Source organism: Macrobrachium nipponense, chromosome 4, assembly GCF_015104395.2.
Source record: "Macrobrachium nipponense isolate FS-2020 chromosome 4, ASM1510439v2, whole genome shotgun sequence".
Lineage (NCBI taxonomy): Eukaryota > Metazoa > Arthropoda > Malacostraca > Decapoda > Palaemonidae > Macrobrachium > Macrobrachium nipponense.
Window position 1 is genome coordinate 106,586,955 of NC_061100.1, and position 17,500 is coordinate 106,604,454.

Consider the following 17,500-nt stretch of genomic DNA (forward strand, 5'->3'; position numbering starts at 1 on the left):
ACTCCCCGAGTAAGCGAAAATCATTTACGTAGTAGTATTACATGAGATATAAAGTACATAATGAACATGAATAACCATACGATCTAAAACAAATAACAAAAATGAATTAAAGTGAATGAAGGCGGGAAGATTCAGCTTCGATAATAGACATTAGAAAAAAGATAGTTCTTAAAGAACTACTGTTGTCCACGAAAATCTACAAAGCGATTTTCCCTTTGTCTTGAAATAATGAGCTCCTTTTTGGTATGCTTATTATGTTCACTATTCAAGCTCTCTCCTCACTCATCCTTATTTTGTGTTACATTTGCATTTATGTATACTACATGGTATATGCTTCCAAGAAGTTTATATATATATATATACTATATATATATATATATATATATATATATATATATATACATACATATATATATATATATATATATATATATATACACATATATATATATACATATAAATACATACATATGTATATATATATATATATATTATATATATATATATATATATATATATACATATATATATGCATATGAAATATATATATATTATTATATATATATATATATACACACATTATATATATATAATATATTATATATATAATATGAATTTATATCACATAGTGGTACAAATCACAGTATATATGCTATTGGGACAATACGGACAGGCATGCAGCCCGCTGGATAAAAAAAAAAAAATCCACACCTAGACTTACCAATTTTACACTCCTCATACAGCTGCGTTCATGTTCTCCACTTAACTGGCATAAAATAAATGTACTGTGTGTGTGTGTGTGTGTGTGTATGTGCGGATGTGTTTTCTCACTATCAAGTCAATAGCATTGTCTTCTAACATCCCTCACAAGTTTAAAAAAATGACAACTCAATTGTTCCCTCTGAATTTCCCTCTTCATATCAAGAGGGAGAAGTGTCTCATCTTCTTTTAACTCTGTGTTTTCGTATTGTTCTCAGTTCTCATTGGAGTCAAGTGTGTAATTTGCAACCGTTCGCCTCCTTATTCGAAGCACTACTGAATATTAATTGAATTTCCTACTTCGGCTTCAACTCTGCCAACATTTTCATTTATTTTTATATTTTTGGCTTGTGGATCGATATACACAGTTGACAATGTATACTCTGTAGGAATATTTTGAAATAAATTCCATATAATTTGTGACGAAAATAAAAGAACAAAGTTTTTCTTTTTTTATATATATATTTTTAAGATATGGCTCATAGATCAATACATTTATAATCGACAATGTATACGATGTAGGAAAAGTTTGATACAAATTCCGTTTTGTATCAAAGGTTTTTTATTTATTTTTTTTAGATATGCCTCATGGATCAATGCATTCATAACTGACAATGTGTACGATGTAGGAATAATTCCATATAAATTCCACACTAACTGTGACGAAAATAAATAATATTGAAACAGATTTCATTCTGAGTTCTCTTTTGAGTACAAGTTCATACATTTAGGGACATAAACTCAGTCACTAATATAATTAGGAAAAAGATCATAGCTTTTCATTTCTGTCGACTCAGAATTCTTATATTCGTTCAGTTCGATGTGCGCAATTATCAAGTAGTGTGATGAGATTCTAAGGTTGAGTCATTAAATTGAACAGATATGTAAGACAATAAAAATAATTAAAAATACTTTACTTCCAGCTGAAGGTAAACTGAAAAAATCTCTACTGATTACTCTACGCTGTTTACTTGCTAGAGGTATAATAATACAAATACAAATTATATTCTGTTGATTACCTTAGCTGATTACTTGACAGAGGAAGAAAAATATTATTATGCAAATAATAAAAATTACCATCAAAGGAAGCAGATAACGGCAGCACAGAATCATTGTTTCCTGGGAATAATTGTAATATTTCGCGCTTGAATATTGAAGTGAACCGCTCCACAAGGTTTGACTATAAGGTCTTTTCTTTGAGATATGAAAAAGAAAAGAAAAGAAAAAAAAAAAAAAAAAAAAAAAAAATAATATATATATATATATATATATATATATATATATATATATATATATATATATATATATATATATATATATATATATATATATATATATAGATATATATATATATATATATATATATATATATATATATATATATATATAAGTAATAGTAATACAAGCACATGAATTAAATACATTGTATATTTTTAAAGGGTGTTTTACTTTATCGAAATACATTGGATGTATCATTCAGAAAAAACGAGAATAAATGTCAAAACTATTGTCATTCAAAGGAAATATTTCGTGATATTGTGTTTTATGATAAAAGTACTTCATCTGTTAATGCCTGAGTTTGAACTTTTTTTTCCTGTGGGAGGGGGGGCGGGTTGGGGGTCTGAAATAATTTTATCACCCGTGTGAGTACATACTGTCCCTATTTTGACGAACTGGCATATTTTTTTTATTCATCTATTTATCTATTTTTTTGTAGGTTAAGGGTCCGAAATAATTATATCTCCCGTGTGAGTACACACTGTCCCTGTTTTGACGAATTGGCGTATCCTAATTTTTTTTTTCAAGTTTTTGAGTTTTCCAGTCAAAGTTTTACAGTTTTTCATATTCAACAACATAGCAAAAATTTCAGCTAAGTCTGTAGATTTTCAAACAAATGTTCAACAGACGACGAGCCGATTAAGAAATCTGAATAATATCAGAATCTTTGATGTCTATTTCCTGAGAATGAAGGAAAATTGGCTTACGCTAATTCTTCAAACTAGGGACGATATTGTGGTTACCAAACCTACGAAGAAAGCCGTAATGCTATTTTGTCATGGCCCAAGTCAAACACGTATTCTAATATTCCTGCAGAATTATCGATGAATTCCGTCCGGAACCTTCCTCCTTCCCTTTAAAATGAAGCATCTTTCAATAACGATTACCTCCAGATTTCCAGCTCCGAAATCCAGCAGAGCCCTTCCAGGGAAACTTGCTTGGGACGGAGCGTCCCAGAGAAAGAAGAAGATGCTGGTATAATTAAGAAAAATTTTTCCTCCCGGGGAATCTCCGATCCGCCGAGCGGGGAGGGAATTCGCCCCAAAAGAATGGAAGGTAATCAAAAGTTGGAGAACCTTGTTATCTCCCAGGTCTATATATGGGTTTTCCTAACCGCAGTTGTAATTTGGGGAGAGCGGAGTGAGGAGGGGGAGGGGGAGGGGAGAGCTGATTAAGTCTTCAGGAAGCCGTTGTCATTTGATTCACAGGTTTGGTTTGTTCGTCCGTTTTTTTCTGGTTTAAGATACACACACACACACACACACACACACACACATATATATATATATATATATATATATATATATATATATATATATATATATATATATATGTGTGTGTGTGTGTGTGTGTGTGTGTGGTGTGTGTGTGTGTGTGTATGTATCTTAAAACAAGAGGAAAAACGGACGAACAAACCAAACCTGTGAATCAAATGACAACGGCTTCCTGAAGACTTAATCAGCTCTCCCCTCCCCCTCCCCTCCTCACTCCGATCTCCCCAAATTACAACTGCAGTTAGGAAAACCCATATATTTTCATTCAACAGGCGATGGAATATCAGCCCATGAGAAGGCATTCACCATCGAAATTCCGGAGACGAAGAGATATTGCTCCATCACTCCATCAGTCAAGAGAATTTGGTAAGTACTGCATCACTCAAAGTTTTTAAAGTTTCCATGGAACAGTTCGAATAAAATAATTGTGCCAGAATATAAAATAGTAACACTGTTGTTGATGGATATGAGAGTAAAATATTATATAGACTTTAAAAGGCAAAAATAATAAATAAATAAAATATATATATATGTGTGTGGTGTGTGTGTATTTACATGTATGTATATATACACATAAACACACATACACACACACACACACACACACACACACATATATATATATAATATATATATATATATGTGTGTGTGTGTGTGTGTGGTGTGTGTTTTGTGTGCGTGTGTACGTGTGTTTATGTATATATATATATATATATATATATATATATATATTATATATATACATGTAAATCACACACACATATATGTATAATAGATGTATGTTTATATATATTCATATATATATATATATATATATATATATATTCTTCATTTTTCAAAGTATATAAAAGATTTTACTCTCATATCCATCAACACCAGTGTTACTATTTTATATTCTGGCACAATTATTTTATTCTAACTGTTCCATAGAAACTTTAAAAACTTTGAGTGAGACAGTACTTACCAAATTCTCTTGACTGATGGAGTGATGGAGCAATATCTCTTCGTCTCCGGAATTTCGATGGTGAATGCCTTCTCATGGGCTGATATTCCATCGCCTGTTGAATGAAAATGAATGATTGTTAACATAAAGAACAAAAGGTAAAATCTGGAGAATTATTCATTAGAAAAATTAGCAACGGTAAACTGCGACCCATAACCGTGACGTCACGTCATGCCTGCTTAAATTACAGAGGTTCCTCACGTGAGCTGCAAGGGCGTCTACTACTGTTTCACTCCATATTACAAAATGTATTCCCTACTACTGTCTTGACAGTATTTCGTTGATTAAGAAAGTGTAACAATAAATGTGGACCATCTCTAATGTGTTGTGAATTTTAATTTCATTAGTCATTTGAGCTTGCGAATATGTTTTTGTGAAGAACGAAAAATTTCTCATTAAAATTTTTGTTTAATCTGAATTGTTTGTTTATGTTTGTGTATATGTTTGTGACTATGCAAGTGCGTGTGCGTGGGGTCTGTTTATGCATGTATATTTTAACGCGCTGTATGTATATTAAAATCCTCAGTATGTATATTACAAAGGTGTGTATGCGTATTATAATATTTTTTACATACTGATTTTAAGGTATGTATATGAGAGAGAGAGAGAGAGAGAGAGAGAGAGAGAGAGAGAGAGTTTCTGTAACTATACAATCATAAGTATACAGACCAGTGGCACATACTGAGAGAGAGAGAGAGCGAGACGAGAGGACGATGGAGAGATGAGATAGAGCGAGAGAGAGAGAGAGAGAGAGTTCAGGTAACCACATCACTCTCTTTGATTGACTAATTATAATTATACAGATATTCGTCGTCCATATTGGAGAGAGAGAGAGAGAGAGAGAGAGAGAGAGAGAGAGAGAGAGAGAGAGAGAGAGAGAAATTTATGCTGAGAGACACAAACGGGAAAAGGCTTGAGGAGGAGGAGGAGGAGGAGAGAGACAGAGAGACAGAGAGAGAGAGAGAGAGAGAGAGAGAGAAGAACCGCTTTCTTCCCTGCATATTGCATGAGCCTTAAGCCATTTACATCGCTCGGCCACCGGGGTCGTTTGCATCCCAGATTTATGCTAAATAGCCATAAAAGACTGACTGCGCTCGTCAGCCATTTCCCTCTGAGGGTGATAACAACAGCCACAATATCATTTCTCACAGGAAAGCGGATATATGATGACCTTGCTTTCTTTGCTTCCTTGCTTCCTTGCTTGGGACGACGCTTGCGTTACAATGATCTTTACGGAACGCGAGACGACGAAATTGCTGATGCTCTTTTGATGGGAAAGCGATATTTTATGTCCCATCATATTTCATTTTTTTTATTTAGGCATTTAATTGTTTGTGACAAAATTGCTGATGTTATTTTGATGGGAAAACGATATTTTATGTCCCATCATATTTCATTTTTATTGTGATATTTAATTGTTTGACGACAAAATTGCTGATGTAATTTTTTCAATGTGATATTTAATTGTTCGACAACGAAATTGCTGATGCTCTTTCATTTTTTTTTTTTTTTTTTTTTTATTGTGACATTTAATTGTTCAGGTTCTTTTGCCACTGGACTTCCGTCTCTAATTTTGTTTGTTAACTTGCAGTAAGACTGAGATTTAGTGTTTATTTTTTTGTGTGTGCCATGTTGGTAGCAGACACTATAAAGTCTTTATATTATGCCTAAAACAATTCTTATTGTATAATCTCACCCTGCACTGAATTGCTTTATAAGTTAAAGTCCATTTATTCACATATCTAACTGCTAGAGACATTTCACAGAAAAATTATAACAAAAGCATTTGATCTATATTCAACAACTCATATGATTACAATATGTTCAAATAAACGTTCACCTTGGGGGTAATATAATTACTACCAACAGTTATCTATTATCTCCTGGATTAAGGATTCATATACAGATCCATGAAAGGAAAAGATCTCTGCAATTTGAATGTATCTATATCAATAAAAATTTCTTCCAATCCTTTGCAATAATTTCAGTCTTGTGGTCTTTACACTCAGAAGTGTCCTGTGGAGGCTTAATGTACATAGAAGCAGACTTAATAAAACTACTAATTTTCTAAAAAGATTTGTCTATACTTGGAACTGTTGACAGATTTTAGAAAGAAATATCACACTCTGAACCACCTACAGAGGGTCTCTCTCACCCTACTTTCATCATAATTAAGGTTGATTTACGTCTCCTTGTAAAGGAAATGGGCTATTTGATTGCAAACCAGTGTTCACTGTTGTACAGGAGAAATGAAATGACATGGGAGAAATGAAAGGGAGTTGTGGGATATCCCTAATGGACGGTAATTACCAGACCCCTCTATAAGGTGGGAGGTGTCCATCAATAACCTAATTGTACATGCAATTGATCATAGGATAAAAATGAATGTAAGGCATCTGTCTTACACAAAGAACTTTTTTTACGTGATTTTTTTCTTGACTTCAAACGTGAACAAAGTAGCTCATTTTACATATTTAAGACTGCAATTTACATAAACGTTCCCCGTAGATTTTCTGTTTTGTAAGGACTACATGTTTTAATAGCCCTCCATTAGAAGAGAGAGACGTCTGCCCTATTTAAATTCTAGTAAAAAACAGGGGGGAGGTAGGAGGCAAGGGAAATTCTGCTCGTGATAATCCAGCTATACAAAATATTAAAACATATACATATTGCTCCATTAAATGAAAAATAGTTACATTTGACGATACAACTAACAGTGATCTTCCGTTTAACGAACATTTTGCTTAAAAAACGGACGCTACTCAAATATAATGCAGTCATACAGGAGTGAAAAGTTAAATGAATAGATGATACTGATGTTTTGCAGTCCACAATTCTTGTTCGTGTGAATATATTTTCCTACAGATGATCATGTTCTCTCACACCATTTTACACCTAACCAAATTTCATTTTTCAATATCAAAATGCATTTACTATACTAAGATGATTCTATGGGAATTCACTGGGGCATTGCATGACCTAAGATGACCTCATGCTTTTTTTGAGCCTTAAGTCTTAATTATGCAGTTTTTCACGCCGTACCACCGATATTGGCATGATGGAAAATTCTCTTCATACTGTGTGCGTGTGTTTTTTTAATACTACCTCTCAGGCAAAATTACTTGCATTTAACTGGCTAATACTGCTACTACTACTACTACTATGGTAATTACTATAATATTTAAGTCGACATTGCCATTACCTCCTCTCAAGGCTAAGTCGAACAATGCACATCAATTATCTTGCTTCCTTGTCAGTTTCTGTCGACAACTCAAAAGCATGGAAATTGCAACAACCATGTGGCACTTAATGTTATGTTGAAAACATGTCGCCCAATCTTGATGCTGTTTTCTTGACGGAATTATTTATAACTGGATGGAACAGAAGCACACTTGGAAAAGGTTTACAATTGCCGTAATTATTTTCTGACGTCAATAAATTACAATGGAAAGAGTTTAGGATTCAAAGCTAAAAGGCTTCACGGTTCTGTGATACCATAAAGAAGAACAAGAAATAGGTCAGGAGAGAGAGAGAGAGAGAGAGAGAGAGAGAGAGAGAGAGAGAGAGAGAGAGCTCTATTGAATATGAGATATGCGGTTTCACCCGAGCAGTGAAACGATTCGTTTACTGAAGTGCTCCGTTTTTTAATCCTATAATATTCTGGTCTACATTTTCACGGAATATTGACCAGTAACGTTACTTGCTCAAAATCCTCCTCCTCTCTCTCTCTCTCTCTCTCTCTCTCTCTCTCTCTCTCTCTCTCTCTCTCTCTCTCTCAATTCAGTCTGATACCTGAAAAGTCGACTAATAAGAGGGACATAATTCATGTGAAGACCAACTAAAATGTAGCTTATTTTTGGACACTATCAATTCGGGATCGAACGCTAGTCATTCAATTGTTGTCCTAGAAGACTACAACTTAAGCTGAGAGAGAGAGAGAGAGAGAGAGAGAGAGAGAGAGAGAGAGAGAGGCCCAAACAACGATTCTAAGGACTGAAAGGTGAAATATTTGATAAATGACTGACTAACGGATAAAGCCATCGACAAACAGATAAATGACTTTCCCTCCCTCCTCTCTCTCTTTCTCTCTCTCTCCACACTGCAAGATATCCACTTAGAACAGAAGTAAAATTACAAAGAACAAGCCACAACTCAGTTTATACCAGTTGTTATGATCATTCAGTACCAAAGAGTGATAATAAAGATTGCGTCATTGTCTTCTTTTTTTTATAGGTAGTGATTTGTGCTTATTGTTCAACCATTCGTGTATGTGTGTGTGTGTGTGTGTGTGTGTGTGTGTGTGTGTGTGTGTGTGTGTGTGGACTTTGCATGTTTATTCGGCACACTATTCTAATTTTATCCCTGCACTTCAATTCTTATGTAGGAATCCAATTTTTTTTTCTTTTTAAAGAAAAAACAACAGCGTCCATGAGGTTAATACACCAACGTTTGATACCCCAAAAGGATCGTTTTGATAAATGTTTTAAATTTGTTGTTTTTCTTCAGATCTTTAACGGTCACGAGGTTTATGATATTTCACTATCTTTGTGTTAGGTCAATAAATATAGAAGTGAATGCCTAAGATTTCATTTTTAGAAGTTTAGGTTTTGGTACATTACGTCAGGGTGAACATTTACAAGTCATGAAATCACACACACACACACACACACACACACACACACAGAGCATTGCAGGCCATAATGCTGTTGGTTATTCACTCGAAAGTGGGTAATGTTTTAGGGCAAAAAGGGATTTGGTAGCTCATAGCACTGGGGGTAAAATATCCCCGTTTCCTTTTATTTTTTTTCATGGAATATAATGCTTTTTTTTCACCTTTGAGATATAAAGAAAACGAACTAAAAACATTTGCTTTTAACGAATTAATATTAGCGAATACTACTAGATTTACCAGACAATCTTTTTTAATGAAAATCTGACTTAATTGTGTGTTCGTTTCTCTCACTCAGGTCCCCTAACGAGCGTCCAGGCGGTAGAGGGTGACAAAGTCCTCCTTCCCTGTGATGTGCGGCCTCCTGAACCAGACGATGATACTATTCTAGTACTTTTCTACAGAGGATCGATTGGGACCCCTATATACAGGTAAGGCCCTGTGTACAGGTAGAATGAGGCGAAAAAGTCATTTGTTACTCTGCATCTAGAACGAAATCACAAGGTATTTGGATGTACAGGTAATGAGGCGATAAAAAAGTAATTTCTGTAATTCTTTATTAATCTATATCTAGAACGATATCCCCGGGTATTTGGATATAGAGGTAAAATGAGGAGATAAAAAATTAATTTCAGTAATTCTTTGTTACTCTACATCTAGAACGATATCACCTGGTATTTGGATATACAGGTAATGAAGCGATTAAAAAGAGATTTCAGTAATTTTTTGTTACACTACATCTAGAAAGATATCACCAGGTATTTGGATATAAAGGTATAATGAGACGATAAAAAAGTAATTTCAGAAATTGTTTGTTACTCTCCATCTAGAACGATATCACCTGGAATTTGGATACACAAGTAATGAGGCGAAAAAATTAATTTCAGTCATACTTTGTTAATCTATATCTAGAGCGATATCACCAGGTATTTGGATATAGAGGTGTAATGAGGAGATAAAAAAGTAACTTCAATAATTCTTTGTTACTCTATATCTAGAACGATATCACCTGGTATATGGAAAGACACGTAATGAGGCGATTAAAGAGTTATTTCAGTGATTCTTTGTTATTCTATATCGAAAACGAAATAACTTGGTATTTGTAAGTGTGATACATGTATCCAGGTACGAAGAGACTAACACATATATAGCAGTCTATTAACATTTTTATACACAGACGAGGCTACATAGTATTTCGTCTAAGAATTATTATCACTGGATAGGAAAGAAGTAAAAAGTAATGATTAATCATTAATCACGAGAATCTATTGACATTCAATACAGAAAACTTCTTGAGATGAAAGAATGCCAAGAAAACCATTTCTCTATAGGGGTAATTCAAAGGCTCATTTACTATCACGCTTAAATCCTCATAAACATATTTACAAACCCACAAAAAACAAAGAAAAGTAAAAATACACAAACAAAATCATAATCCCTCACATGGAAATTTATGAGAGCTCACTCAAACCTTAAGCCCCTCCAACCCTTTCATCGTCACTTATCAGAATACATTGGGGAAATCTTTAATTAACGTTCAGCAAAAACCAGTTTTTAAAGACACAGGAGTTGCGATAGTGATAGGACATACTATAGGTTCACAGGAAAATCTTTCTCGGAAAGATTAACACAACAATTTTATACAAGAGCAGCTGTTGATACAAATGTCAGATGGTAGAATCTTCATTGATAAAAAAAACAAGATAATAGGATCAACCTTTCCAATGGAGCCTGGGACTCTGACCATATAGACAGTATCTTCCTTAAGGCAACGATGAAGCAGATTAAGACAATTAACAGAACCAATGTTGTCTCAGCTTTAAACCAGAGTTTTAATTGGCCTTTTATACTTGAAACATATTCTGTTTTAACAGAATAATTTATTTATGTACATATACATACATACATACATACATACATACATACATACATGTATAGATATGTGTGTGTGTGTGCATGAGCAAAACATCTTCCAGAAAAAGAACTGAATACCATTTCAACGGCTGCAGAAAACAGAGAGCTCCTTTCTCACAGGCTAAATCGATTTTACATCAATTCACTTTTTCACTACCGTCCCTTCAATGGTACACCATTGAAGTTTTTGTTACATTAACGCGTTAAGATATCAATCACCTGGCCCGTCTTCGACCGACAATAACGTCATCGTTACATTATTACTCTTACAGTAGAATGGATGGTGGCCCAGTAAACAGAGGGTGAATTCAAATTACACACACGCACACACACAGCCACACACGCACATGTATATAATATATATATATATATATATATATATATATATATATATATATATATATAGAGAGAGAGAGAGAGAGAGAGAGAGAGAGAGAGAGGAAGGCGACGGCCAGCAGGACACATCAGTGCGAAGGTGGACCATTAGAAACGTTGTAATTCATTATAATTCTTTATTTCCAACGCTTCGTAATAATTTTATTACAAACTCAGGGAATCTGTTAGACAAATAAAATTACTTTAAAATTACTTTGCAAATATCTCTAAAATTCAACAATTACAACACGGAATTAAAAAACAAGACCAAAGACCGCTAACCAATCATATGCAGAGTAGGCAGAAGACAGAATAACAATACATAAATAAAAGTTAACTCAGGTACAGTTGTGTGGGGGAGATCTGGGTATTTAACTGGGGAACCAGTTGTTTAATAAATAATGATTCTAAGATAGGCAGTTCATATGCATTGCTTGTTTGGCCTATGATACGGAAATCGCTTCTTTCGATATACGTTTTACAATTTTGTGAAAGGTTTCTTATATCAGAATGTCCGGGATTGGAGAGTAATTTTTAAAGTAATTTTATCTATTGTCTAACAGATTCCCTGGGGATGTAATAAAGTTATTACGAAAAGTAGGAAATAAAGAATTACAACGAATTACAACGTTTCCAATGGTCCACCATCACACTGATGTATGTGTGATATATATATATATATATATATATATATATATATATATATATATATATATATATATATATATATATGTATGTGTGTGTGTGTGTATATATATATCTATATATATATATATATATATATATATATATATATATATAATGTATATTTGTACCATATCATATCATATTCTATATTTATTTGTGTCCCAAAATGATCGAAAAAAACATATTAGCATAATTATATGCAAAAATTATATTCTAAAATAACCCTGTCTTACGTTAAAGAAACAACATCCAGAACTGGCATAAGGCAACGATCGAACCTAGCACTCACCTCCAAAAATAAGGTCAACCTAACACTCACCTCCAAAAATAAGGGTCAACCTAACACTCACCTCCAAAAATAAGGGTCAATCTAACACTCACCTTTAAAAATAAGGGTCACCCTAACCCTCACCTCCAAAAATAAGGTCATACGCCCGAAATAGACGGATCCTCCAGAGCCCCGGGTCCTTTAAAGAGGAGATCCGAAGTCACGTGCGAGAGATACGACCCAAAGTTCCGTCCCGAGGGGGCTGCCGGCGGTACCCTTTGATGAGGGCGAATGTAGTTAGAAATTGAAAATTTCATGAGGACACGAATATGTGTCTCCCTCTTTCTCGGTCACGATCGTCACGTGAGGGATGTCTGTAGTATACAGTTTTGAGGAGATGGAAGGCAACGCGGGATGAATTAAGGTATATAATGGATTTAAACTCTTTGTTTACAAAGTTTGTGTTGGTTTGTTACGTGCTGCGTTTCTGTGCAATGTGGTTCTTCCACTTTGTGGAGCACTTTACTAAATAAATTTCGCGGTTCCAATTTTCGTACGACCAATAAACTCTTTCATTTATTTCATATATACTTACGTGCATACATACACATGCATTCATACATACGCTTTTCTTTATTTCATAAATGCATACATACACACACAAAATTTAGATGACTATACATACCCCCCAACCCCACACACACACACACACACACACACACACACATATATATATATATATATATATATATATATATATATATATTATAATATATATATATATATGTATATGTATGCTTACAGTATGGTATGTCAGAGCGGATTGTTGAAATGATCATAGAATTCGCTCCAATAAAGCAATGTGTACCAGTGGAGCAAAGGTTAAATTTCTCGTCCTTCATATACAGGACTGCTCTTAGAAATCGTTACTGTAAAGTGATAAGGGCGTTTTGTCTATCGACAATTAAAAAAATTCGTAATACGCATGCATTTCCATTATATGGAATTAGCTCCTGAATAAATCTGAACTGAAAAAACTACAATTCCATAATCTCGAATGTAATAGGTCACATTCTCCGTACAATTGTACTGAAAATATTAATAGGTATCTCATTACATTATCCTGGTTATACTGTTAAACATACAATCTAGAATTATCCTTAGAGAGAAGGTACTGAGTTAGACAAAAGTGGAATAGAGAGACGAATTAATGAATGGGTCCACCTATCTAAAAGTAAATAACTGTGGATTCAATTCGCCGCTTCAAGATTTACACTATGAGTAGTTTCTAAAAAGTGGAACGGCATATCGTATTTAGCGATTTATAAATCTTCCCAATATGTATCATAATCCTCTGAATGAAGCCGAACCTGGAAATAACACGAGGACCTTGAAAGAGGAGAAGCATTGCGATACAACTATTAGAGGTTCATCATTACCGGCTCGAATTCATATTGAATATCTAGGTAGGAGTGGACGGATCTAGAAAACCCAAAACGGGCATTGATTGCAAGGGTAAAGCTGATGTTTATGAGTGCATAGACTTCTCTATTTTCTTTTTCTCTAATTTGCTCTTGACCCAAAATATCCCCTAAAAAGTCTCTGTTTACAGAAAACTACAGGATCTATATCTAAGAAAAAATATGTACGAAATATAGGTCACAAATTGCGCGTTCGAGACAGGCCCTGAAATGAAATTCTATATGATAACGAAGGAGTACTTGTTAAGGTAAAATGAAGTATAACGTAAATATTTTTAGTATAAGAGAGAAAAGGAAAAAAGTTTAATTGCAATAATGGTAAAATCAAAATTAAATATAATCATATTTCATTAATATATATCTATTAATTACGATAATTTTCATTGAAGTAGTAGTATTATATATATATATATATATATATATATATAATATATATATATATATATATATATATATATCTATATATATATAATACACACACACATATATATATATATATAATATATATATATATATATATATATATATATATATATATATATATATATATATATATATATATACTTTAATGAAAATTATCGTAATAAAATAAAATATGAATATATTAATGAGATACGAATATGTATAATTTTGAATTTACTACTATGGCAATTAAAAAAAATTCCATTAAAGTGTATATATATATATATATATATATATATATATATATATATATATACATATTATAAGGACAAACTTCACTGAAGTCTCGCAATCGATAACTCATTCCTCGTCCTAATCTTTCCTTCGCAGCATTGACGGACGCAACGGCCCTGTACGCCAGGCCCACCACTGGTCCGACGAAAACACGCTCGGCAAGAGAGCCTACTTCGACCTCTCCGCCAATCCTTCGGGTCTCGTCATCAACCCTGTCAGATCCTCGGACCACGACATGTACCGGTGTAGGACCGACTTCCGGTCCTCTCCGACCAAAAACGTTAGAGTTCAGTTACAGATAATTGGTGAGTAATACCTTATTTCTTTATATATTCTATAATTTTCGGTTTTTATATATATATATATATATATACATATATATATATATATATATATATATACATATATATATATATATACGTATATATATATATATATATATATACGTATATATATATATATATATATATATATAGACGTATATATATATATATATATATATATATATATGCATATAGACATATTTATATTATATACATATAAGTTTACATATAAATATCCATAAACACATATAATATGATATATATATATATATATATATTATATGTGTATATGGATATTTTATGTAAATTATATGTATATAATATAAATATGTCTATATCAGATATATATATATATACTATATATATATATATATATACGTATATATATATATATATATATATATATATTATATATATACGTATATATATATATATATATATATATATCTATATATATATATATAGTATATATATATATATATATATATATATATATATATATATATATATATATATATAGAGAGAGAGAGAGAGGAGAGAGAGAGAGAGAGAGAGAGAGAAGCCTTAACAACTATATATAACCCATTAAACATGGGCACATTCAAACCAAAATACCCCAATTAACGATCATGCGATTCTTGTGCCAGAAAACACCTGATGTCAAATTTGCCCATTTTACTAAATTCCGAATGCAGCTAAAAATATTCTGGCATGAAAATATATTAACTTGTGCATTTGCTAGATTTTTCATGTTCTCATTACGAAATGGTATGACACACTTTGAATATTAATTATTAGTAATGAATATATCTAGCCAAATGTAAAAAAGTGCGGAAAGTGAGTGTGTTATATATTCATGAATTTAAATCGTATTTAAAGTCTTGATTAAGTATTATTCCTATTTATTTACTTAGGATAAACAGTGTGCATTCGACTCGGTACACAAAATTACGTGTAAATTATGAATAAATTTAATGTAATATGTAAATGGTATTTCAGTTTAAGCGGTTTATCGCACCGATTTTCATATATAATTAGCATAAACTATGTGGCTTCAAAGTTTCTTCGTTAACATTATGCAAAAAAAAAAAAAAATAGCAATTTCTAAAATAAAATTTGGGGACATTCTTCCTAAGAGATTTTTCTTTTAAATTTACACTTGATGAGAGGACATCAGAATTTATAGTTCGAAAGAGAACATCAAAATTTATGCCTCAAAAACTCACTTCAAAAGAGCACATGAAAATGTATGCTTCAAAAAACGACATTAAAACTTATACTACAAAAGCTGATGTCAAACTATACTTCAAAAGTGGACATCAAAATTTATATTTCATAAGAGGACATCAGACCTTGTGCTTAAAAAGAAGTCATCAAAATTTATACAAGGAAACTGGACATAGAAATCTATACTTCAAAAGAGGACATGAATATTTAAACTCCAAAACGAGACATCAATATTTACTTCAAAAGATGACATCGAAATTAAAACTTCAAAAGAGGACATAAAAATTATCAAAATTTACAGTTCAAAAGAAGACATATGTTTTACTTCAGAAGAGAGATCAAAATTTATACTTCAAAAGAAGGAATAAAAATTACAATTATAAAACGGACATCAAAATTTATACTTCAAAAGAAGGAATAAAAACTTACAATTAAAAAAGGACATACAAACCTATACTTCAAAAGAGGGAATAAAAATTACAATTAAAAAGAGAACATCAAAATTCATACTTCAAAAGAGAACATCAAATTTATACTGAAGAAGAAGACATCAACATTTATACTTCAATCATATCAGTCGTAACTACTGACCATTTCAAGCCCTGCGATGCATAGGTTTTCTTAAATATCTTTTTAAATATTAACTGTATCTTCCTGAAAATTTGGCACAACATGTTTTACACCTTCCGCTAATATATGGCAATATAATTAAGTACCCTGAATTAATAATTAAGGCACTTTACTTAGAAAATGTTCAATTTCCTCAGTATTAGTTGTAAATATATGAACAGCTGTCGTTGGCTTAGCCTCTCTTTCTTATCTGTCTGATACTTATGAATGGAATAGTGTACTACCACATGTTTTTTTTACGTTTTAAAATGTACACGAACTACCATTTATTACTGATGACTTTTCATAAAGCCATTCGTATGTTTTTATTTACCATGTACCGTTCTTATCTATTTCCATGAGAATGGTGTGGATGGCAACTTTAGATTATTATTGGAGATATAAATATGGAAGGAAAAAACAGATCATAGTTTATGTAAAAGTAAGATCACTATATACAATATTTTATTATATATATCCAATAAAGTATGTATAATATATACAGAAATTTTACAGATTTTGAAGTAAATTTTTGCAGTAACCATGAAAATAGTATAGACAAACAAAATAAAAAACTGGCGGATAAATATATCAAAACTTATTAATTACAGGACTATATATACACACGTATAAGGATATTTCAGCTCACCCCCCATCACTGTCTAAAAACAGATCGTCCTCGTCATTGGCGACGTTGACAACGATTGGATCTATGCAATCCCGGACGTTATCAGTAAGCCAGTATTTAGTGACAGCAAGCCTCGATTCCTCCAATTTGGCTTTTAGGTCTCCCTGGTGAAATGCCGTAACGATTAACGTACATAAAGCTTCATATGCGCCCATACCTGCTCGATGGCAATGAGTTCAGGATGGGCGGGTGGAAGCCGGACGACAATATAAACACAGCTGAACAGCTTGTAACTACTGCCCCTCTAAT

General features: G+C 32.5%; 1 protein-coding gene across 2 annotated transcripts in view; it reads left to right on the forward strand.

Annotated features, from left to right (window-relative positions):
- The window catches only part of LOC135211056 (nephrin-like), a 223,005-nt gene that overhangs the window by 176,565 nt on the left and 28,940 nt on the right, over positions 1–17,500 (forward strand). For both annotated transcript variants that reach the window (XM_064244113.1, XM_064244112.1), the window contains exons 2-3: positions 9,282–9,414; positions 14,501–14,709. In XM_064244113.1, the coding sequence (XP_064100183.1) occupies positions 9,282–9,414; positions 14,501–14,709 (342 nt within the window). The remainder of the gene's footprint in view (positions 1–9,281; positions 9,415–14,500; positions 14,710–17,500) is intronic.